At 45.9% G+C, this 25,479-nt stretch overlaps 1 protein-coding gene across 1 annotated transcript in view; it reads left to right on the plus strand.

The window, feature by feature from the left end:
• Positions 1 to 25,479, plus strand: part of RBX1 (ring-box 1) — a 61,933-nt gene that overhangs the window by 21,708 nt on the left and 14,746 nt on the right. Inside the window, exon 5 of the mRNA XM_068560571.1 lies at positions 14,560 to 14,653. Within this exon, the coding sequence (XP_068416672.1) occupies positions 14,560 to 14,653 (94 nt within the window). The remainder of the gene's footprint in view (positions 1 to 14,559; positions 14,654 to 25,479) is intronic.

Below are 25,479 nucleotides of genomic sequence, written 5' to 3' on the forward strand. Positions count from 1 at the left end.
ACCAGGGAAGCCTAAGACTGGCTTCTTTAATTTAACATAATACCTCTGTGATTAATCCAAGTTATCATGTGTGTGAATAGTTTGTTCCATTGTATCCATTTCATCACATGGAGGTACCACAGTTTTCTTATTCATTCACCTGTTGAAGGACACTTGGGTTTTTTCCCATGCTTTTGTTGTTGTTTGTTTTTGTTTTTTACAAGTTTTTGAAAATGGCAATAAAATATACATGACATAAAATTTACCACTTTAAGGGTACAATTTAGTGGCATTAAGTGCACTCAAACATAGTATAACCATCACCAACTATTTCCAAAAATTTTTCATCATCCCAAACAGAAATTCTACCCATTAAACAGTAACTCCCCACTCCTTCCTCCCTCCTGCCCCTGGTAACTTCTGTTCTACTTCCTGTCTCTATGAGTTTGCCTATTCTAGGTACCTCATATGAGTGGAATCATACAATATGTGTCCTTTTGTGTCTGACTGACTTCATTAGCACAAAGTTTTAAAGGTTCATCCATACTGTAGCACATATCAGAATTTCATTCCTTTTTTCGCTGAATAATATTCCATTGTATGTACATTCCGCATTGTGTTTATGCATTCACCTGCTGATGGATGCTTGGTTTTTTTCCATCTTTTGGCTATCGTGACTACTGCTGCAATGCACATGATGTGTACAAATATCTCTTTGAGACCCGTCTTTCAGTTCCTTTGGGTAAATACCTAGGAGTGGAATTGCTGGATCACATGTTAAATTTTAGCTTTTTGAGGAATTGCCAAATTGTCTTCCACAGCAGTGCACTATTTTGCATTCTCACTAACAATGCACTCTAATTTCTCTACATCTGTATTAGTCCACTCAGGCTGCTATAACAAAATACCACAAACTCGGCAGCCTCAACAACAGAAATGTATGACTCACAGGTCTGTAGGTTGCAAAGTCCAAGATCAAAGTTCTGGCAAATTTGCTTTCTGGTGAGAGCTCTCTGTCTGGCTTGTAGATAACCACTTTCCGGCTATGTCCTTTCTTTGGTGCATGAACTTAGGGAGAGAAAGTGAAAGAGAACTCTGGTCTCTCTTCCTCTTTATGTTTTTTTTAAATTAATTTTTATTGGAGTATAGTTGCTTTACAATGTTGTGTTAGTTTCTGCTGTACAGCAAAGTGAATCAGCTATACATATACATATATCCCCTCTTTTTTCGATTTCCTTCTACTCACCAGGGAGCACTGAGTAGAGTTTCTCTTCCTTTTCTTAAAAGGGCACCAAATCTGTTGGATAAGGGTCCCATCATTATTACCTCATTTGACTGTAACTCCCTTATGGGACTTCCCTGGTGGTCCAGTGGTTAAGAATCTGCCTTCCAATGCAGAGGACGCGGGTTCGATCCCTGGTCGGGGAACTAAGATCCCACAGGCTGTGGGACAACTAAGCCCGTGCTCTGCAACTACTGAGCCCGCAAGCCACAATTAAAGATCCTGCATGCCGCAACAAAGATCCCAAGTGCCACAACTAAGACCCAACACAACCAAATAAATAAATATTTACAAAAAATTCCCTCAGCCTATATCCAAATACAGTCACATTGGGGGCTATGGCTTCAACTATGAATGAGGGATGGGGGAGAGACACAACTGGATCCATAGCAATATCCTTGTCAACACTTATTATCTTCCATTTTTTAAAAATAATAGCTATTCTAGGGGGTGTGAAGCAATAGTAGTTTTGATTTACATTTCTTTAACGACTAATGATGTTGAGCATATTTTCATGTGCTTATTAGCTATTTGTATGTCTTCCTTGGCAAAATGTCTATTCAAATCCTTTACGCATTTTTTTTTCTTTTTTTTGGCCACACCACGTGGCTTGGGGGGTCTTAGTTCCCCACCCAGGGACTGAACCCGTGCCCTCGGCAGTGAAAGTGTAGAGTCTTAACCACTGGACCGCCAGGGAATTCTCACCCATTTTTGTTTTAATAACTTTATTTATTTATTTATTTTGGCTGCGTTGGGTCTTCATTGCTGCGTGTGGGCTTTCTCTAGTTGCACGAGCAAGGGCTACTCTTCTTTGTGGAGCACAGGCTCTAGGCGCACGGGCTTCAGTGGTTGTGGGGCGCACAAGCTCAGTAGTTGTGGCGCACGGGCTTAGTTGCTCCACGGCATGTGGGATCTTCCCAGACCAGGGCTCGAACCCCTGTCCCCTGCATAGGCAGGCGGATTCTTAACCACTGCGCCACCAGGGAAGTGCCCCCCCCAACCCATTTCAGTTGGGTTGTTTGGTGAAGAGTTGTAGGAGTTCTTTTTATAAACTGGATATTAAATGCTTGTTAGATATACGATTTTCAAAAACTTGCTCCCTTTCTGTGAGCTGTCTTTTCACTCTTGATAATGTCCCTTAATGCACAGAAGTTTTAAATTTTGGTGAAGTCTAATTTATCTTTTTTAAAAAAATGTCATTGCCTATGCTTTTGGTGTCATATTTAAGAAACCATTGTCAAATCCAAGGTCATGGATATTTGCTCTTATTTTTTCCTCTAAGAGTTTTATAGCTTTAGCTCTTAGATTTAGCTCTTTGATCTACATTGAGTTAATTTTTGTATATAGTATAAGGTAAAGGCACAACATAATTTTTTGTGGATATCCGGTTTTCCCAACACTATTTGTTGCAGAGACTGTCCTTTCCCCGTTGAATAGTCTTGGCACTCTTCTCAAAAATCTTTTGACCATATATGTGAAGATTTCTTTCTGGGTGCTCTATTCTAATCCATTGGTCTACGTGTCTGTCTTCATGCCAGTACCACACTGCTTTGTTTGTTATAAGAGGATATTACCCCCCTTGCAAGTTGTCATGAGAATGAGAGATAATGAAAGTGAAGTGCCTGGTGCAGAGCTTGGCACATAGTAGGTGCTTAACAAACGACAACTATCCTTAGGGGAAGGCTGGTTATGTGCCTTCAGGCTGGAAGGACCAGGGACACACTCAGGTTCCCTCAGACACACTGGGAAATTTGTCTAATGGGAAACCATCCTCATCTGCACAGTCAGCCTGGGGAGACCAGAATGTCTCAATAGGCCGTCATCTGGTTGTCTCTGAGCAAGTGTCCACTGCTTCTCAGCACCTGAAGTAGATCTTCCATTTTGCTTCTCTCTTCTAGTGCTACTATCTAAATTCACATTCCCCCAAAGAAGACCCTGAGACAAGAACTTGATAGCTTATTTTGGAGCAGATTCCCAGAAGCACAGCAAGGGAAAGGGAAAGTGAGACAGAAAGTGAAAGGGAGAAGGAAGTGAGGAAAGCCTCTGTGGGCAGCTGGGGCCCAGTCTCACCGGGAGGAGCGTTGCAGAACTCAGCACAGCGCTGTGCTCCTGGGGGGTTTATCCGCTGACGCCCACTGCCCTAGAGGTTTCAAATCTCTGGCCCTTCTGGGGTGCCCAGCACAAAGGGCTGAGCAAGTCCCCACATCTCCAGAAAAAAACCCTCAAGCTGAGAAGCAGAGCCCTGAGAATACTAGAGGTAAAAAGTGCATGCAGGGCCTTCCCTGGTGGCAGAGTGGTTAAGAATCTGCCTGCCAGTGCAGGGGACACGGGTTTGAGCCCTGCTCCAGGAAGAGCCCACATGCCACGGATCAGCTAAGCCCGTGCACCACAACTACTGAGCCTGTGCTCTAGAGCCCACGTACCACAACTACTGAAGCCCGACACCTAGAGCCCGTGCTCCGCAACAAGAGAAGCCACCACAATGAGAAGCCTGTGCACCACAACGAAGAGTAGCCCCTGCTCGCCGCAACTAGAGAAAGCCCGCGGGCAGCAACGAAGACCCAACACAGCCAAAAATTAATCAATTAATTAATTAATTATTTTTTTAAAAAGTGCATGCAGAAAAGCATGTCCTGTACCCGCAGGTAAATTAAGAAGGACGGAGGGGCTGCGGGGCAGGGCACCAATAGCGTCTGCAGCTACTACCACCTACCGCCTCTCCGCCTTTACTACTTCATGAGTTCTGCATGCTCAAAGCTTCCACTGCAGCAGACTTCTACTTTTGGCTTTAATCTCTGTGCATCTCTGGGTTTCTGTGTCACTCTGCTGCCCGAGTCTCTGTGTAAGTCTTGCATTTAACCTGTCCTCCAGAGAAGCTAGGGCGGCTGGTGGAGTCACTGCCTTGACTGGGCAGGGCTCTTCACACTCGCCCAGCTCATCAGGCACTGGCCTCCAAAACTGGCTGACCTGGCCACAGGCCCTGATCTTCTCTCAGTCCCCATTTCTGAGGTCCAAGGAATAAAACATAACAACTTGTTCACAAGAACCATTTTGGACTCTTTCTTCAGTCTCAGGTCTCCCAGATCATCAGTAGGATGTACTCATCAGTAGAAGTACAGTTATCCCCCTTTACAAATGAGGATATTGGGGCTTAGAGCATTTAAGAGTCTTGCCTAAAGGCACACAGTTAGTCAAAGGTAAGCTTAGACTTGCACGAAGTCTCAATCATTTTACCTCTTACACAGGGAGCCAAAATCTCAAAGTGTTGAGTGTTATAAGAATCCTCCTATTTGGTGGATTATCTCACAGTGGAAAGGGATCTGCCCAGGAAGCCTCAGACTTTCAGGACTCTGGGTTCCTGAATGGCAGAGCACAAGATGGGGGTTCGTACTAAACCCACAAAAAATAAGCCCATGCAAGTGTGCCATACAAAACTGTGTCAGATCAAATACCAACTTTTATGAAATTCTAGTTGAAGCAAGCGGTAGTAGAAATCAAATATTTCAAAAAATTTGGCTAGCTGCTCTGGGTGGGTGGAAGGGGGTGATGTCTGATCCATTTCTGCTCCTGTGATAGGAGATGGGGCTTGAGATAATGCCCCAAATTGGAAGAGTGTTTGGAGGCTAGGCAACCACATGACAAATATTTTCAGAATTGCTGTTAACCTCAAGGTTCAGGCCTACCTGGTTCTTTTTCCTCAACACAGTGGCTCAAGCCTCTTCCTCCCTCATGAAACTTCCTCCTGCAGCTCATCTCTCCTCACAGCCAGATTTCTTGAAAGGACTGTCCACATTCACAGTCCCCACTTTGTCACCATCCCTCCTAGCAGTCTGCCATTTCTTACCCATCATTCCACTGAAACTGCCCACCCAGGTCAACAGGAACTTCCAATAACAAACCAACTTGCCACTTTCAGTCCTTCTCTGTAAGAATTCAGACCTGCACTTGGTGAAACCCTCCACTCTCTTGTTGTCTGCCTCATCTCTCATTTTTTTAAAAATTTATTTATTTATTCATTTTTCGCTGCTTTGGATCTTCGTTGCTGCACGTGGGCTTTCTCTAGTTGCGGCGAGCAGGGGCTACTCTTTGTTGTGGTGCGCGGGCTTCTCGTTGCAGTGGCTTCTCTCATTGCAGAGCACAGGCTCTAGGTGCACGGGCTTCAGTAGTTGTGGCACGTGGGCTCAGTAGTTGTGGCTCGCGGGCCCTAGAGCACAGGCTCAGCAGTTGTGGTGCACGGGCTTAGTTGCTCCGTGGCATGTGGGATCTTCCAGGACCAGGGATCGAACCCGTGTCCCCTGCATTGGCAGGCAGATTCTTAACCACTGCGCCACCAGGGAAGCCCATGCCGCATCTTTTTTTTTTTTTTTTTTTTTTAATTTATTTATGGCTGTGTTGGGTCTTCGTTTCTGTGCAAGGGCTTTCTCTAGTTGCAGCAAGTGGGGACCACTCTTCATCGCGGTGCGCGGGCCTCTCACTATCGCTGCCTCTCTTGTTGCAGAGCACAGGCTCCAGACGCGCAGGCTCAGTAATTGTGGCTCACGGGCCTAGTTGCTCCGTGGCATGTGGGATCTTCCCAGACCAGGGCTCGAACCCGTGTCCCCTGCATTGGCAGGCAGATTCTCAACCACTGCGCCACCAGGGAAGCCCCACATCTCTTTTTAACTGTTGCCATGCATTATATAGTATGATGGGGCAGGTTCAAGTTTTTTGGGTCCTGAAGCTTATGCATTTGGGGGAAACCTCTTTAAGAAAAATATTACAAAGTTACATTGAGAAATTGCTAGATTCTCTCCTGGGCTGCTGCAAGTGAGGGGCCCTGAAGCTTAAGCTTCATTAACTTCACAGCGAATCCTCCCTGAGAAGAGACAAGTTTATGTAAGCATTCTCTACCAATGGACAGGATGGGTGTGCCATTACAACAGTACTGCAAAGGACATTTTTTTTTTGGCCACACGGCTTGCGGGACTTTAGTTCCTGCACCAGAGATTGAACCTGGGCCCCCGGCAGTGAAAGCGCTCGGAGTCCTAACCACTGAACAGCCAGGGAACTCCTGCAAAGAACATTCTTACACGCGACTCTTTTGTGAACACGTGTATTTCTCCAGGGACAGAAAGAATAGGAATTGCCAAGTTCTAGGTCATGGGCCTTTTCATTTTTATTTGATGGTTTACTGCCAAAGGCCCTCCCATGAAGCATCACTAAATTCCACTCCAGTGGGCAGTCATGGGCGGAATTGTCTCATGTCCTTGACAGCACTGGATGTTATCATCTTTTTTGTTCTTGTTTGTCCAAGCTGATGGGAAAAATAAGAAAGCATTTCAGTGTTATTTTAATTTACTGTATTAGTTTCTAGGGCTGTTGTAACCAGGTACCAGAAACCTAGTGGCTTAAAAAAAAAAAACAGAAATGTATTGTCTCATGGTTCAGGAGACAAGAAGTCTGAAATCGAGGCGTCAACAGAGCGGTGCTCCCTCTGAAACCTAGGGGATGTAGGGGACGATTCTTCCTGGCCTCTTCCTAACTTCTGGCGGTGCCTGTCAGTCTTTGGTGTATCACTCTGATTCTCTGTCCCCACAGGGCATTCTCCCTGGGTCTCGGTTGTCACATGGCCCTCTTCTTATAAGGAGGCCACTAGTCATATTGGATTAGGGGCCACCCCACTTCCAGTATGACCTCATCTTAACTAATTACATCTGTGACAACCTTATTTCCAAATAAGTTCACATTCCGAGGTACTGGAGGTTAGGACTTCAGCATGTTTGGGGGCAGGGGGAGTGGACACAATTCAACCCATAACATTTACATTCTTCTAATTCTAGGGACATTGAACATCTTTTCATATGTTTACTGGAAATTTGGATCCTTTCTTCTGCAAATCGCCCTTTCATATCAGTTGCCCACTTTTCTATTGGGTTGTTTGTCATTCCTGTTTCTTTCAAGAGTCTCTATATTTTCCATGACGAATCTGTTATATACGTGGCAAAGGTTTGCTCTCAGCCCATCGCATGTTCTGTAACTTCAGTTTTGGTATCTGCCTTGACATCTGTGATGCCAAACTCCCCAGATTTCCCTCCTGCTTTCTGGTTCAGGGTCTGTCCTTCTTCCTCTGCCCCTTCCTGTGAAGTCTTCCCCATGTCATAAACGGCACCACATCCATCTAGGCTCCGGTAAGAAACATGGGCGTCTCTCTCTCTCTCCTTTTTTTTTTTTTTGGCCACGCCGTGCCACACGGCTTGCTGGATCTCAGTTCCCTGACCAGGGGTTGAACCCAGGCCACGGCAGTGAAAGCCCAGAATCATAACCACCAGGCCACCAGGGAGCTCCCCATGGGTGTCTCCTTTGATCTCCCTTCTCCCTCATCTATACAACTTACCGCCAATCTCCATCAACTTAACCTCTTAAATACCTGTCAAATCCATGCATCGGTGGCCGGATGATGGGAGAGTTCCTGTCTGAAGGCCTCCAGGTTCTGTGTGGAATAGAAGGTGAGGTCAGAGGTTTGGGGGGAGTGGTGAGGGTTTTCAATAGCCACTGTAGAGGGTGGCAGGGTGAGCTGATGAGGAGGACAGCGTCGTTGGGGTACGGTATTTGTGGGCCCGGTTATGTCACCGTCCATGAATTGATGGCACCAGACTCTGTGGTGCTGTGATTTTCTTCAGCAGAGCTCAGGGTCCAGGTGCTCCCCGGGAGAGGAAGGGCAATCAGACTGACCCAGAGTTGGGGCTTCCAGGCAGGTACAACAGAGAGACAGGTCGAGAGAAGTCAGAATGTTGTCAAGAGAGTGGCCAAGGTGGGGAATTGTGGAATCGGTGAGAGAGGGGAAGGAGGTAAGGACAGGAGTGGAGTCAAAGACAGGCTTGAGTCAAAGAACAGGAAGTTCGAGCAACGAACAAACAGCTGGAAAGTAGGGAGGGTCTCAGATGTGGACTCGAAGAGAGCAGAACAAAGGAGGGGGACTTCCCTGGTGGTCCAGTGGCTAAAACTCTGCGCTCCCAATGCAGGGGCCCGGGTCTGATCCCTGGTCAGGGAACTAGATCCCAACTGCTGCAGCTAAGAGCACATATACCGCAACTAAATATCCCGGACGTGCAACAAAAGACCCCGCACGCGGCAACAAAAGTCCTGCGTGCTGCCACTAAGACCCGGCACGGCAAATAAATAAATATTTTTTAAAAAAGAACAAAGAAGGGACTGGGGGAGAGAGGAAGATAGAAAGTGAGCTGTCAGTGAATGAGCACAGCTGAGAGATAGAGACAGAGGAGGCAGGAAAGGACGAAGGTCTGGAAGAAGCCTTGGGGCGGGTGCAAGAGGAGCCAGGAAGGGGGGAAAAAGGAACCGCTGAGCGAGGGAGGGGTGCTAGGAAGGGGTGACCTCAGAGGAGAGCGTGATTTCTGTTCAGAGGTTCTGAACTGGTAGCCTACAGGCCAAAGCTTACTTTGCTTTGCTTGCTCAAAAATTAAGTCAATATGAAAAATATCAGGTTTCTCACAAAGAGCCAGACTGCTGGCCTCTTTCTCTTTGTTTCTGAGATATCATTCCCATACCATAAAATTCACCATTTTAATGTGTGCAATGCAGTGGTTTTGAGTATATCTGTAAAGGTGTATAATCATCACCATTATCTAATTCTGGAACATTTTCATCATCTCTGAAAGAAAGCCTGTACCATTAGCACTCACTCCCCATTCTCCCTTCTCGCTCAGCCCCTGGAAACCACTCATCTATTTTCTGTCTCTATGGACTTACCTATTCTGAACATTTCATATGAACGGAATCATACAATTAGTGGCCTTTTGTGTCTGGCTTGTTTCACTCAGCATGTTTTCAAGGTTCATCCATGTTGTAGCACGTGTCAGTACTTCATTTGTCCTTATGGCTGAATGATATTCCTTTGTATGACTAGACCACATGTTGTTCATATATTCATCCCTTGATGGACTTTCAGGTTGTTTCCACTTCTTGGACATAATGTTGCTGCTATGAACATTCATGTCCAAGTTTCTGTGTGAACCATTTTCAGTTCTCTGGGGTATATACCTAGGAGTGGAATTGCTGGGTCATATGGTAACACTATGTTTAACTTCCTAAGGAACTGCCAAATGGTTTCGGCAGAGCTGTACCACTTTACATTCCCGCCATGGGTATATGAGGGTTTCTGGCCTCTCTTGAGCCATCTGAAGGTCTGGCCCTATTGGGTCCACATTCCCACGTGCCAACAGTCAGCCTGGAGCTGGGTCAGGGCACAGGAACTCTCCAGCTTGCCCAGTTCTCACCACACAGTGCGGGCACGGGCATTCACCCCTTGACCTTCACGCTTCACGTGTTTTCTTTACCTGCTGGGCCCCAGAGTAAACCCTAGGCTGTGCCGGTAGAAGAGTGAGAGTGTAGGTGATTTTCTTGCCCAAGAATCAGCTTTCCAAAGAACCAAGGAAAAAGGTTTCAGAAGGTGGAGAGCAGAGGCTTGTTAAAACAAGAGGGGAATTAACAGAGCGGTGTGGAGAAAAGAAATGGCCAAAAGAGCTGATATTTGGGGCAGTGACCGAGGATAACAGGCACGGTGGGATGAGCATCCGTGCCTGGGCCTCAGAAGGCTGAGGCCGGGTGGCTCCCACAGTGGTCCTGGTGGATACAGAAGGACCAGTCCTCCAGGCCCTGTAGCTCAGTGACTTAGCAGCTGAAGGGAGAACTTGTGTCAATCTAGATCAGCACTATTCAACTGAAGCCCATGCACCTAGAGCCTGTGCTCCAGAACAGGAGAAGCCACCGCATTGAGAAGCCCACTCACAGAAATGAAGAGTAGCCCCGCTCACCGCAACTAGAGAAAGCCCGCGTGCAGCAACGAAGACCCAATGCAGCCAAAAATAAATAAATAAATGAATAAAAATTTTAAAAAAAAGAATATATATATATAAGGGCCAAGTTAATTTCCATTTCTGTGAACTCTTTGTTCATATCCGGGGACTGTTTTTCTATAGGATCATAGACTTTTGCATTTTGATATATAGGAGTTGTTTTTATGTTACAGAAATTTGTCTGTTACATGTGTTGCATAAATTATTGCTTGGTTTGTTGTCTTTTGGTTTTGCTATTTTTTCCATGGAAAATTTTAAAACTTTTATTGCGGTCAGAATTGATGAGTTCTGAGTTTTGAGTCATGCTTAAGCAAGCCCATCCCACTGCAAGATTATAAATTTTTTTTAATCCAGTACTCCTATGGTTTCACATTTTAGATTTATATCTTTGAGCCTTTTGCAGCTTATTTTAGTGTAACTAATGCAGGAAGGATACAAATATATTTGTTTCTGAAAAGCTATTCAACATTCCCAGGACAATTTATTACATAATTATCTCCTGTGTGTATTTGGATCTGTTTCTGGATATTCTATTGTATTCTGTTGATCTCTACTCATGTTCCCATACAAAAGTATTGGGTTGGCCAAAAAGTTCGTTTGGGTTTTTCTGTAACATTTTATGGAAAAACCTGAACGAACTTTTTGGTCAACCCAATATCTTAATTACCATAGTTTTACAATATGTTTTAATATCTGGTTGGGCTAGCCCCCCTCCTTACTCTCTTTTTAAAGAATGTTCTTAGCTCTTAAAAACTAGCTTTTCTGATTCCTTTTGGGGGAGCCCATATTAAATTTATAAATTATTTGAAAAAGAATTGACACCTTTCTAATATTGATTTACCTCCTTTGGGTACACAAAGCTAGCATACCTTATAATCTATTCTGCTCCTTGCTTTTTTCCACTAAACAATATATCCTGGAGATCTTCCCATCTCACATCACAGAGAGTTTCCTTAGACTTTGGTAGATGTACCTTTGCTTAAATGGTTCCCTATAGATGAATAACTTATTCTTTGACTCTTTTGCTGTTACACACATGACTCATTTTGTGTGCACACACCAGGCTCAATACCACCCCAGGAACTTGTGCCTGGCCCCTGCCCATCTTCACATGGCTCAGCCCCTTACCTCCTTCCTTCTCCAGGAGGTCCATCGTGACCACCCAGTGCTCCCAATTTCCCTATCCTGATAGCAATCATCATCTTCTAACACACTGTATCATTTACTTTTAAAATTATGTTTATTGGGACTTCCCTGATGGTCCAGTAGTTAAGACTCTGTGCTCCCAATGCAGGGGGCCCAGGTTTGATCCCTGGTCCGGGAACTAGATCCCGCATGCCACAACTAAAGATCCCGCACGCGGCAATGAAGATCCCATGTGCCACAACTAAGACCCGGCTCAGCCAAATAAATAAATAAGTAAATGCTTTTAAAAATTTAAAAATAAAATTATACTTATTATCTGTTTCCTACCACCAGATTATAAGGGTTTGTTGTTGTTTGTTTTGTTTTGTTTTTGTCAGCTTGTTCATTTATTTGTATTCTTGGCACTCAGAAAAGAATCTGATACTGAATAAGTAAGCATTCAGTAATAATTGCAGAATAAATGAATGAATGAATAAATGAATGAATGAATGAATGCACAAGTATGTTGGTAAGATAAATTCTCAGAGGAGGGATTGCTGGGCCAAAATGTAAGTCTTCCATTATATTTTCAAAACAATCTTTTTCATATTTAGTAAGGCTATTGATTTTTGTATATGAAATTTGTACCTAGATGCATTACTGAATTCTCTTTGTGCTACAATTTTTTAGTTGAATTTTGTAGGTTTTCTAAAATATAATTGTATCACATCACCTGTAAATAATAATTATATCACTTTTTAAATCTTTATTCCTCTTCATTTGTTTAATTACATTGGTAAGTGCCTCTGGAACAATTATAAATAAAAGTGATGGTAGGGACTTCCCTGGTGGTTCAGTGGTTAAGACTCCACGCTCCCAATGCAGGAGGCCAGGGTTCGATCCCTGGTCAGGGAACTAAGATCCCACATACCGCAAGCTAAGCCCACGAGCCTCAACTAAAGAAGCCCGCGCTGCAACGAAGACCCAGTGCAGCCAGAATAAATAAATAATAAATAAAAATAAATTTTAAAAAATGTGATGGTAGTGGATATCCTTTTTTTGTCCTGACTTTAATGAGAAGTCTTTTATTTTTTTATTTTTATTTATTTATTTTTGGCTGTGTTGGGTCTTCGTTTCTGTGCGAGGGCTTTCTCTAGTTGCGGCGAGCGGGGGCCACTCTTCATCGCGGTGCGCGGGCCTCTCACTATCGCGGCCTCTCTTGTTGCGGAGCACAGGCTCCAGACGCGCAGGCTCAGTAGCTGTGGCTCACGGGCCTAGTCGCTCCGCGGCATGTGGGATCTTCCCAGACCAGAGCTCGAACCCGTGTCCCCTGCATTGGCAGGTGGATTCTCAACCACTGCGCCACCAGGGAAGCCCGAGAAGTCTTTTTTTTTTTTATATAAATGTATTTATATTTTATTTTTGGCTGTGTTGGGTCCTCGTCTCTGTGCGAGGGCTTTCTCCAGTTGCGGAGAGCGGGGGCCACTCTTCATCGCGGTGCGCGGGCCTCTCACTATCGCGGCCTCTCTTGTTGCGGAGCACAGGCTCCAGACGCGCAGGCTCAGCAGTTGTGACTCACGGGCCCAGTCGCTCCGCGGCATGTGGGATCCTCCCAGACCAGGGCTCGAACCCGTGTGCCCTGCATTGGCAGGCAGATTCTTAACCACTGCGCCACCAGGGAAGCCCCAAGAAGTCTTTTAATATTGTATTCTTACAAGTTGGCTTTCTGGCTTGAGGTATATATGTATGTGTGTGGGGGGTGTAACTGTATTTTAAGGATGCATCCTTCCCTTCCAATTCTTAAGGGATTTTCTTTTTAAATCAAGAATGGATTTTTGAATTTTTAAAATACCTTTTCAACATCTATGTCATAATCATCATGCAGTTTTTCTCCAATGATTTGTCAATATGGTGAATAATATTAATGGTGTTCCTAATATTGAACCACCCTGTTTTCCTGGTATGCCCTGCTCAGTTGTAGTATGTAATTTTTGTTTGTGCGGCTGGATTTTATTTGCTAATATTAGGTTTACAATTTTTGCTGTTATATTCATAAATGAGATAGTCTGTAGTGTTCCTCTCTTGTGCTATCATTGACAGATTTGGGTATTGATATGTAATATTCATAAAAGGAATTTGGAAGAGTTGACCCGGCATAGTGGTTAAGAGAGTGAATTCTGGGGACTCCCCTGGTGGCGCAGTGGTTAAGAATCCGCCTGCCAATGCAGCGGACATGGGTTTGAGCCCTGGTCCGGGAAGATCCCACATACCGCAAAGCAACTAAGCCTGTGTGCCACAACTACTGAGCCCGCATGCCACAACTACTGAAGCTGGTGCACCTAGACCCCGTGCTCCGCAACAAGAGAACCCACCGCAATGAGAAGCCCGCGCACCGCAACGAAGAGTAGCGCCTGCTCGCCAAACTAGAGAAAGCCCGCGCGCAGCAACAAAGACCCAATGCAGCCATAAATAAATAAATAAATAAATATTAAAAATAATAATAAAAAAAGTGAATTCTGGAACTAAACTCACTAGGTTCAAATTTGGATCGGCCACTTACTAATTGTGTCACCCTGAACTATTTATTTATGAGTTTTTTCATCTCTAAAATAAGAACAATAATTTATCGTCTCAACAGGATTATTGTGAGAATTAAATGAATACAACACTCAGAACTGTATCTGCCACATGGGGACTCAATAAATGTAGCGGCTTTCTTATTATAATTTCTAGGGTTTTGAACCATTTGAATGGCATTTTTATTCATCACTCTTCAAAGTTTTGGTTGAATTCACCTGTAGTCTTGTTTGGACTTGCTAGTTTTTTTCCCCTTTGTGTGTGGGAGAATACCTCTTTAATAACATTTTCATTTTCTTATGTGATACTTGGTCTGTTTAAAATTTAGTGGTCTCCAAGGATTGATTTTGGTAATTTATGGTTTCCTAGAAAACCACCTGTTTAGTTCAGGCTTTCTCATTTACAAAATAATCACAACTCTTTTAAGGTTCTTTGTAGCTGTGGTTATTTCCTCATTCTCACTTCTTATTTTGTTTGGAATGGCTTCAAGAAGCTATTTTCCATATTTCAAAAAGTCCAAACCCTTACAGGCATGCACTACTTAATAAAACTGTCAAGTTTCTGACTTTGGGCTAAAATGCTATCAACCCTGTGGGGGGATGGTGGTTGTCTCCTGCTGATCTGAAGCTCCGGTGGTAGCTCTGTAACTGTTGATGTGTAAAGAGCGGGGTTACAATTTCATTACCACTTACAGGGAGATGTCCTCAGTAGATACCTTTTTTTTTTTTTTTTTTTTTTTTTTAGATACCATTTTTTAAACCATGGATGTGTGGTGAAGGTGGCAGTGGTGGGGCAAACAAAGGGTCCTTGGTCAACAAGGATGGTCAAGAACAATAAGGTATGTTAAGGAATCTCTCCTCTTTGCTGCTTTGTGTTAACCTTTGTCAGCTTAGACAGAAAAGCCTTAACTAGTGCAGCAAAAGAAGGGTTCACTGGTTTTGTCCTGGATTGCCTGCAGCTGCTATTTCTAAAAGTTCTAAAAGTTCAGTTACCATGGCAACCATGGGATAGCCCCAGAGCGTCTGTTAACTCTGATCAGGGTGAATCTGGATGGAGGTGTGGGAGACTGGAAAGAGCTTGGTTCATTCATTCATTTCCTCCGTATTGGGGATACACATGTGAAGACAGATAAAGGCCTAGCAAAAATTACAGGTTTTAAGAGTCAGGTAGACCTATATTCAGCTGCCAGCCCTGCCTCTTAATAGATGCATGATGTCAGCCTGGTCCCTAAACCTCCCTGAATCTCATCTGCAGATGGAGCTGCCACGAGCTGTTTGCCAGAGTGGTTGAGGTAATGTCCCTGAGGCTCCTGCTCATGGAGTAGGTGCTATATCCACGATGGTTCCCTTCCTCCTAGTCCCAGCTCAGCCGTTTACTGGCTGGGGTACTTGGGAGAAGGTATTTATCTTTCTGGAGTTTCCATTTCCTCATAGATGATCCACAAAGTCCCTTCCAGCTCAGGAGCATTGACCCTGAAGGGTTAAATAGGGCAGCTCTGAGAAGTTCCTGCTCCTTCCTCCCCAACCGGAACAGACCTGGAAGTACAGCTTCCCTGGGACACCAGCAACCCCCAGCCACAGGTTTTCCAGGGCAGGGCTGATTTCAGATGTGAATCCCATGCTTGTCAGACCAAATACCCTGGTTTGGAGTTTGCAAAATCCAGTTGCCCTAAACTGACCTTGCAGGGGATACATTCCTTTGCTTCACTGGGCTACTTTACTCAGAAAGGAGATGGGGAACTGGTGAGAGTCCTTCACAGGCTTCCGGGAAAATAGCAGTGGGAGTCACTGCATGGTGCAGGGTGCCATAAGCCTGGCATTAGGTTCTTCATAAAGGGTTTTTTTTTCCATTGGGATAAAATTCACATAACATAAATGTAAACGTTTTAAAGCATATAATTCAGTGGCATTTAGTGCATTTTCAATGTTGTACAACCATCACCCCTATTTTTTTATTTTTTATTTTTATTCATCAGGAATCCTTTTTTTTCCTTTTAATTTTATTTATTTATTTATTTATTTATGGCTGTGTTCGGTCTTCGTTTCTGTGCGAGGGCTTTCTCTAGTTGCGGCAAGCGGGGGCCACTCCTCATCGCGGTGCGCGGGCCTCTCACTGTCGCGGCCTCTCTTGTTGCGGAGCACAGGCTCCAGACGCGCAGGCTCAGTAGTTGTGGCTCACAGGCCTAGTTGCTCCGCGGCATGTGGGATCCTCCCAGACCAGGGCTCGAACCCGTGTCCCCTGCATCGGCAGGCAGATTCTCAACCACTGCACCACCAGGGAAGCCCCATCACCCCTATTTTTTTTTTTTTTAATTATTTATTTATTTATTTATTTTATTTTTGGCTGTGTTGGGTCTTCGTTTCTGTGCGAGGGCTCTCTGCAGTTGCGGCAAGCGGGGGCCACTCCTCATCGCGGTGCGCGGGCCTCTCACCATCGCAGCCTCTCCTGCTGCGGAGCACAGGCTCCAGACGTGCAGGCTCAGCAGCTGTGGCTCACGGGCTCAGTTGCTCTGCAGCATGTGGGATCCTCCCAGACCAGGGCCCGAACCCGTGTTCCCTGCATCGGCAGGCAGACTCTCAACCACTGCACCACCAGGGAAGCCCACTCCTATTAATTCCAAACTATTTTCATCACTTCCAAAGGAGACCCTGTGCCCATTAAGTAATCATTCCCTATTTCCTCCTCCCCTCAATCCCTGGCAACTACTAATCTGCTCTGTCTCTATAGATTTAACTATTCCGGATATTTCATATCAATGGAATCATAATATGTAGTCTTTTGCAACTGGCTTCTTTCATTTAATGTTTTTGAGGTTTATCCACTTTGTAGCGTGTATTGGTCCTTCATCCCTTTTTATGCCTGACTAATATCCCATTGTATGAGTATCCCCCATTTTACACATCTATTCATCTACTGATGGACATGTGAGTTATCTCCACCTTTTGACGACTGTGAATAGTGCTGCTGTGAGCATTCATGTACCAGTATTTGTTTGAATACCTGTTTTCAATTCTGTTGGGTATACACTCTATAGGATTTCCATTCTGTCAAGCTGGGGAAATAATCCCTGGCCTGCCTTCCTCACTGGCTGGCGTGAGGACTGGGTGTGAAAGTGGAGGAGAATAGTCATAGCAGCACTAACAACTCTGTTTTACATCAGCAGCCTGTTAGATATCTTTGTGCACATGTCTGGCATCTAGATCTTAATACATCCAAATTGAACTCTGGATCTCCTCCCCAAACCCGGTTCACTTGCAGCCTTGGCCATCTCAGTTGGTGGCACCTGATTCTTTCTGCTAGTTCAGGCTCAGCACTGCTGTCATCCGGGTCTCCTCTCTTTCTTACACTCCAGATCCAAACCCTCAGGAAACCAAGCTGGCCCCACTTTCAAAATACAGAATCCGACGACTTCTCACCGCCACCACTGCCCCGCCGGGACCTCTGCACCTGTTCTCCCAAACTCACCCCTCACCCCGTTCAGTCTATGCTCAACCTGGCTGCCCAGGTTATTCTTTTAAAATGTGAGTCAGATCACGTTGTTCTTCTGCTCAAAACCCTGCAGTGGCCCCTTTCCACCTGGAGTAAAAACCAAGTTCACCATGGCCCGCACTACCCCATGGGATCTGGCCGCCTGACCTCTGACGTCATCTCCCTGCTCACTGCCTCCACGCCACTCCGCCCCCAGCCAAACCAGGCACGGTTCACCTGGGGAGCTTTGCTCGGGCATGTGCCTCCTGTGCAAATACTCTTCCTTGAGATACTGGCACATCTGTCTCCCTCACCTAAATTCTTCACTGAAACGCCACCTTCTCAATGAGGCCCACTCTGTCACCCTATTTAAAATGACAATCCAACCCCACCCCCTGCACTCCTCATTCCCCATACTTTTCTGCTTTTTTTTCCCCTTGGCTTTTATCACTTTCCAACATGCGGCTTCATTTACTCATTTGTTGCTGTTGTTGTTGTTGTTTTTACAAAAATCAATTGTATTTTTTAAAAAAATTTTTCACTGGCGTATAATTGCTTTACAATGTTGTGTTAGTTTCTACTGTACAATGAAGTGAATCAGCTATATGTGTACCTATATCCCCTCCCTCTTGGACACCCCCCATCCCACCCATCTAGGTCAACACAGAGCACCGAGCTGAGCTTCCTGTGCTTCATAACATGTTCCCACTAGCTATCTATTCTACGCATGGTAGTGTATATATTTCAACCCTAATCTCCCAATTCGTCCCACCCTCCCCTTCCCCCGCTGTGTCCACATGTCTGTTCTCTACCTCTGTGTCTCTATCCCTGCCCTGGAAATAGGTTTATCTGTACTATTTTTATAGATTACACATATATGCATTAATATATGATATTTGTTTTTCTCTTTCTGGCTTACTTCACTCTGTATTATTGTCTCTCCTCTGCCTGAATGCAAACCCCGTGAGGAGAAGAGTCCTGTGTTTTGTTCAGTGAACTCCAAGTACCTAGAAGCACCCGGCACATAGTAGGTGCTTGATGCACATTTCTCGAATTAGTAAACAATACTAACAACAATAGTAACTGTTTATTAAGCCTATTATGTGCCACATACTCTACAAAGATGCCACACAAATCTCATAAAGAAGGTAAAATGTTTTTGCTTCCATTTTACAGGAACCTGGGGCACAAAACTTTTTAGACAGCTATCCCAAGTCACACAGTTATACTTGGCAGAGAACGGATTGGAACCCAGGCCTGTCTGCTTGACTTTGGAATTCTTGCTCTTTTCTACTTTGCCCTGTGGTCACTGCAGCTGTACTTAACATGGTTCATTCATTCATTCATTCATTCAGTAAATATTTCCCAAGCCTCCTCCACCCCTCCCCGCTGAAAGTCCACGCCTTGTACAGCCGACTGGGGACCCTCACAGAGGTGGGTCTGGATCCTGCCACGAGGAGCTCAGGTCCTAAGGTCTGGGCAACGTGTCCCCCTGGCTTTGTAAACTGATCAAGGGGGCTCCCTCTCCCCAGCAACTCATTAGCTCTACTAAAGGGGAGACCATCTGAACTGATGTCCCTCGTTTACAGCAGAAACAAAACAGCTTCCCACGCTATAGCCCTGGCCCCCAGGCTGAGCGAGGCCAAAGGAGTACACACCTCACAGCACCCTGCACCTGGCCAGGTAGATAAACAAGCCCGAAGGAGGGAGGCCGGGGTGCGGGCCCAGGGCCAAGGGGCGGGAAGATTGGGAGGAAGTGTGGGCGAGGGGGAGTGCTGGCTCTGGAGCAATCACGATTGCCACACGGGAGACGCCAGCCCCAGACACCCGCCCGGGGCTTCCTCCCCCTTTCTCAACCCCAGGGACTCACGGAGCGGAGCACAGTGGCTGGACGAAGGGGCCCTTCTTCCTGGTCCCGCTCCTCCTGTCCGGAACCAACACCCCTCCCTCCCCCTTCATCCTTCCTCCTGAGCCTCCCAAGGAAAGGGGGGAACAGTTCGGCCAACTAATCCTCAACTTCTCGGCGCTTCGTTTTGTAAAGCGTCGCTGAGGAGTTGGTATTGGGGTTTGGAGTTTGATTAAACACACGCCCTCTTGGTCCTGCACGCCGATGGCTTTTCTTTTCCTGTTTAGTCAACACACATTTATGAGAGCTTCCTCTGGGCGGGACCCTCTGCCGGGCGCTGGGGGACTGAGGAGCCCGGGGTCCGCCAGGGAAGCTAGAAAGGCGACTGCAAACCACATTGCAGCCACGGGCCAGGGAGGGGGCGGTCTGGGCCCCGGAGGAATCCCTGCTGCAGCCTGGAAGGCAGGGACGCTGCCCAGAGAAACATGCGAAGGACAATAAAGTAGTGATAATTCATTGAGGCCCCGGCCGCTGAAGTGGAGCTAGGGAATATATTAATTTAAGTGCCTACTATGCAAGGGACACTGTCCTTCAGAGGCCTGGAGGCCACTGGGATGGATCCTGGCAGTTGTTCCCTGCCTAGAATCAAGTCCAGGTCTCCCTTGGAAGGGAGGCCTGGGCAGCGGAGTGAATATTCTGTCCTTGAAACTGTACAGCTGGGAGGCAGAAAGGGCACTCCCATTGTAGAGAGGGGCAAACTGAGTCACAGGGGTGAGTTTGCTCACTCCCTTAGATCGCAGTCTCCCTTGGAGGTGGGAAATCAGGCTTAACTCTGCATCTGCAGCACCCAGGGTGTAAAAGACTTAAAAAGTATCCACTGGTCGGTTATTTACTGGTATGGCAATATATGATAGAAACAGGTTGCTAAAGGATTATACATTGTATATTTAGTAAATACATTGTATTTAGTAAAATACACAGGCACATACACATATTTTTTTAAAATATTGACACTGGTAAACTACAAAATGTTAATAGTTGTTATCTCTAGGTTGTAGATTGCAGGTGTTTTTACTTTTTTTTTTAATTTTTTTTTCTTTTCTTTTAGTTAGTTAGTTAGTTAGTTTTGGCTGCCTTGGGTCTTCGTTGCTGCGCACGGGCTTTCTCTAGTTGCAGCCAGGGGGGGCTACTCTTCGTTGCGGTGCGTGGGCTTCTCATTGCGGTGGCTTCTCTTGTTGGGGAGCACTGACACTCGGGGGCTTCAGTAGTTGTGGCGTACGGGCTTAGTTGCTCTGCGGCATGTGGGCTCTTCTGGGACCATTGCTCGAACCCATGTCCCCTGCATTGGCAGGCGGATTCTTAACCACTGTGCCACCAGGGAAGTCCTCTCTTTTCACTTTTTATTTTGAAATAATTATAGACTTACAGAAAAGTTGCAAAAATAGCACCGAGAGTTCCCGTATCTCCTCTTACCCAGCTTCCTCTCAGGTTAACATCTTACATAACCACAGTACAATGATCAAAACCAAGAAAATAACATCGGGACAATACAATTAATTAGACTACAGAGTTTATTCAGATTTCACCAATTTTTCCATCAGTGTTCCCCCACCCCACCCTGTTTCTAGGGTCCCATCCAGGATCCCACGTCGAATCTACTTGTCATGTAACCTTAGTCTCCCCTAATCCATAACAGTCCCTCAGTCTTTCCTTATCTTCATGACCTTGACACTTTTGAAGAGTACTGGTCAGGTGTTTTGTAGAACGTCCTTCACCTTGGGTTTAATCTCACGTTTTCTCATCATTAGAGGGAGGTTATGCCTTCAGGGGAAGCATAACACAGAAGTGGCCCTCTTTTCAGTACATCAGGGGGTAAGTGATGTTGAGATGTCTTATTCTTGAGATATGAAGCTTAATCACTTGGTTAAGATGGTGTCTGCCAGATTTTTCCACTGTCCAATTATTATTTTTCCTTTTGTACTTAATAAATATCTTTTAGACAATGCAAATATTCTGTTTCTCCTTAAACTTTTCCCACTAATTTTTGCATCTATCAGTGGATCCTGCCTCCCATGCTTATTATTATGGTATTCTAATGGTGAGCTCCTATTTCCCTCATTCCTTCTGCATTTATTAATTGGAATCCTTCTGTAAGAAAGAGCTGTCCTTTCCTCCCCCGCATTTACTTATTTAGTTATTCATTTATTCATTCATTCATTTGTATCAGTACGGATTTGTGGATATTTTATTCTATGGGTTATAATCCAGTACTGCTGCTAGTATAATAGGCTTTGAATAAATGTTTCTGGAAGAAAGCAAGGCAAGCACAGAAGGAGAAAGACAAGGAGAAGAAATTGGTAGGGAACTTGTCTTAATCACTTATATCTAATAAATCTTTATCAGAACACACTACACAGGTCAGGCAAAGTGTTCCAATCCATCCACGTGCTGGTGGGAGGGGCTCTTCTAATTGGTTGGGGGCCACCCCACTGCCCTGGGAGCCCCTGGGGGGCTGTTTTTCTCTCTGTCCTCAGGACTCACTCAGCCTGGCCAGGGCAGGTGCAATGAATGCTCGTTCCTTTAAGTCAGATCCTGCCCCTCCTGAGCCTACAGCCCTGCAAAGTTTCCCACCTCACTCCGAGTACAAGCCCAAGGCCTTACAAAGGTCTCAGAGTCTACATACTCCGGGCCCCCTTCTCCTCCTCTCTGCCCCTCGCTCACTCAGCTCCAGTCACATTGGCTGTACCTCTTGAGGCAGGGTCTCCGCACTGGCCTGGACTGCTCTTCCTCTAGATGTCTGCTTTGGCTCCCCAGTCCCTCTCCTCCTGCAGGTCTTCTCGCGAGAACTCCCCTGACCACCCGACCCCAAACTGCCACCCCTCTTCCCACACTGCTTCCTTCCTTCTCCCCATAGCACTACATATTTTTTCCTGTTTGTTTTTGCGTTTTCTGTCTCCTTCCGCTGGAATCTAAGCTCCAGGAGGAACAGAGGTACTGACGGCAGTGTGACAATAGGAGGGGAAAATTATAGCACAGTGTGGAAGCCCAGAGGGGTGGTCAGGGAGGGCTTCTCAGAAGAGGGAGCCTCCATCTGGAGCCAAACGTTATTCGGGTATTAGTGAGGTGAATGGAGGCATGTGAGCGAGAAAGTCTTTCAGGAAACAGGTGAGAGGGAGCAGGTCACTCAAGGGGCATTGTGGATGGGCCAGATGGCCGGGACATGGAAATTCAGCATGTGTCTGTCCAGGGTCTCCTATGTGCCAGGCCCTGGAGACATTCAGGGAGGCAGTTGCAGGGGGAAGCAGGAATGGCAAGTAAAACAAAACAGCTGAGGACGAGCTGTCTGGGCCGAAGGAATATTCCTGGACCACTCTCGGGTGGGAAAAGCTAGGCAGCTAAGGCCAGATATCAGAGGAATGGCGGGGAGGTGGGGGGGGATGTGGGGCCCAATTTTGGTGGAAAACATGGAATTGGGTCTTTATCCCCAGGACAGAGAGCCACTGAGGGGTTTTAAGCCTAGAAATGACACTATGCAACTTGCATTTTGGGGACAATTCCATCCACTCTTTTCTGAAGAAGCAGAGACTCCACCCAATAATGTGTAATTCTCAGCTTCTTTTTAGTAACCTTTCTCCCTTCAGCATGAAGTCTCATTTACCCTAATTCCTGAATACTGAATTCCCGTGGTCTGGGTAGGAGACCGCAAAGCCTGTATCCTCCCCTTTGCTTGCTGACTCCCACGCTTGTGCCTCAGGTCCGTTTTCCTGCTTTGCATTTATCATAATTAACAATTACATGTTTGTGTGAGTGTTTACTTGCTTATAATGTCTGGGTCACCAACCACTGTTATGATTGTGGAATACACACTTCCAACGGTTTCCAAAATAATTTTAAGAACAGTAAGAATGCCTAACATCTATTGAGTGATTACCAAGTTACAGGCGTTGTTCCTGTCATAGGAGGATAAACTCATTTAATCCTCACAACTAACTTGTAAGGTCCCGGTATTTTATATCCTCATTTTACAGTTGAAAAAAAAATGAGACCTTTAACATATGGGATTGGACTTCCCTGGTGGCGCAGTGGTTAAGAGTCCACCTGCCAATGCACGGAACACGGGTTCGATCCCTGGTCCGGGAAGATCCCACATGCCACGGACCAACTAAGCCCGTGCACCACAACTACTGAGCCTGCGCTCTAGAGCCCGCGAGCCACAACTACTAAGCCCATGTGCCACAACTACTGAAGCCCACACGCCTAGAGCCCGTGCTCTGCAACAAGAGAAGCCACCGCAATGAGAAGCCCGTGCACTGCAACGAAGACCCAACGCAGCCAAAAACAAAACAAAAACAAACAACGCAGCCAAAAACAAAAAAAACATATGGGTTCATACCCTACAGGCCCTCCTGAAACCTTCTTTTTTTTTTTTTTTTTTTTAAATGTAATTTTTTTACTTTGGCCTCAAATATTAAGTTTTTACTTTTTTTTTTTAATTTATTTTATTTATTTATGGCTGTATTGGGTCTTCGTTTCTGTGTGAGGGCTTTCTCTAGTTGTGGCAAGCGGGGGCCACTCTTCATCGCGGTGCGCGGGCCTCTCACTATCACGGCCTCTCTTGTTGCAGAGCACAGGCTCCAGACGCGCAGGCTCAGTAGTTGTGGCTCACGGGCCTAGCTGCTCCGCGGCATGTGGGATCTTCCCAGACCAGGGCTCGAACCCGTGTCCCCTGCACTGGCAGGCAGACTCTCAACCACTGCGCCACCAGGGAAGCCCCTGAAACCTTCTTTGATTCAACTATGTTTTAGAGCTCATTCCTGGTTGGTCTATTCAGATATAGTTCATCCATTTTCACTGTGGTTGTAATGTTCCAAGGTAGGGCCAAGATTTTTTTTTTCAGTTACCTCCTATTAAAGTATCCCTAGTGTTATAGTGACTTGACATTTTAAAGCTCTATTCCATTATATATTAAACTTCTAATTTATTTTGAAAAATAAAAAGTCCATCATTCCAAGTTAATGGGGAGGGGGTGTGGGCCCTTTATTGTAACCTCAGGTATCCTAGGATGGATTAGGGAGAAGCAGAGAGAGAGGCCTGGGGTAGCCTCTCTCCAGCCTGAGAAAACTTTCTGTGTTGCAAATCTGACCTTTCTCTAGGGTTTAAAATTGTTCAAAGGTTTGAAAGACTATCTCACCCAGTCCCCCCTTTTTACAAGGGAGACCAAGGCTGAAATTGCTATCGGGTCCCAGGGCTATCCTGGTGAGCCCATGGTGGGGTAATCAGGTTAGAACTTGGACAAAGTTGAGACTTCCCTGGCGTTCCAGTGGTAGGACTCCATGCTTCCACTGCAGGGGCACAGGTTCGATCCCTAGTCAGGGAACTAAGATCCCGCACACCACATGGTGCGGCCAAAAAAAAAAAAGAAATTGGACAAAGTTGTTGCCTCTCCCTCTTGCCCTCAGTGGACCCCGCATCCATTGCCTGCAGTGTAATGTGTATGATGCCCTCTGGGCTCCGGCCCTGCCCAGCCCTCAAGCTTCTCACCTCTCTGCCCTTCACCCCATGCCTCCCCTAGCTCACCTTTGTCCGTCTGAGCATTTCAGGAACACCTGAGCTCCCCGTATCTTTACACTCAGCATGACTGGGTTTTGACAATGGCTGGTGTTGCGTGCACTTCCTGCTGGACCACCAGCTCCAGGAGGCAGGAGTGGGCCTACTCTTTGTCGTCCCCAGCTCCAAGCACAGCCTCCAGCTAAGAAAGACATGTTGAGCAAATGGATGCTTGTAGTGGGAGAATAAGGGAGAAATTATCACAGCGGTCAAGGTGAAAATTAAAGTAGGTCTGTGCTGGGTCCATGGGGTGCGGGGGTGAGAAACAAGCCCAGATGGGAGAGGAATTGCAGAGCTAGAATCTAGATGGCTTTTTATTTTCTTTTTTATTTTTTGGCCACGCTTGCAGGATCTAAGTTCCCCAAGCAAGGATTGAACCTCGGCCCACGTCAGTGAAAGCGCCAAGTCCTAACCACTGGACTGCCAGGGAATTCCCTAGATGTTTGTTTTTAATGGTGAGAAAACACATTATGGCCTGTCCACATCCTATTCATCCCAAAGGGGTAAATCACAGCAGATTATTTGGAGCCACTGAAGGTTTTTGAGTAGAAAAGCAATTATTCCACGATGGGCACTGTCCTGCATGTTTTATAGTTTGGAAGTTGCCTCAGTCTGACACAATATAATAGGGCCCCTCACCCCTGGGCCCACCTCTGTGGCTTGCGCCACTCACCGCCCTGGAACCCTAACAGGTGCAGCCACTTTGGTGCTGCCTGAACTTCTCAGGCGAGGCACGTGCTGGT

This window comes from Eschrichtius robustus, chromosome 13 (assembly GCF_028021215.1).
Source record: "Eschrichtius robustus isolate mEscRob2 chromosome 13, mEscRob2.pri, whole genome shotgun sequence".
NCBI lineage: Eukaryota > Metazoa > Chordata > Mammalia > Artiodactyla > Eschrichtiidae > Eschrichtius > Eschrichtius robustus.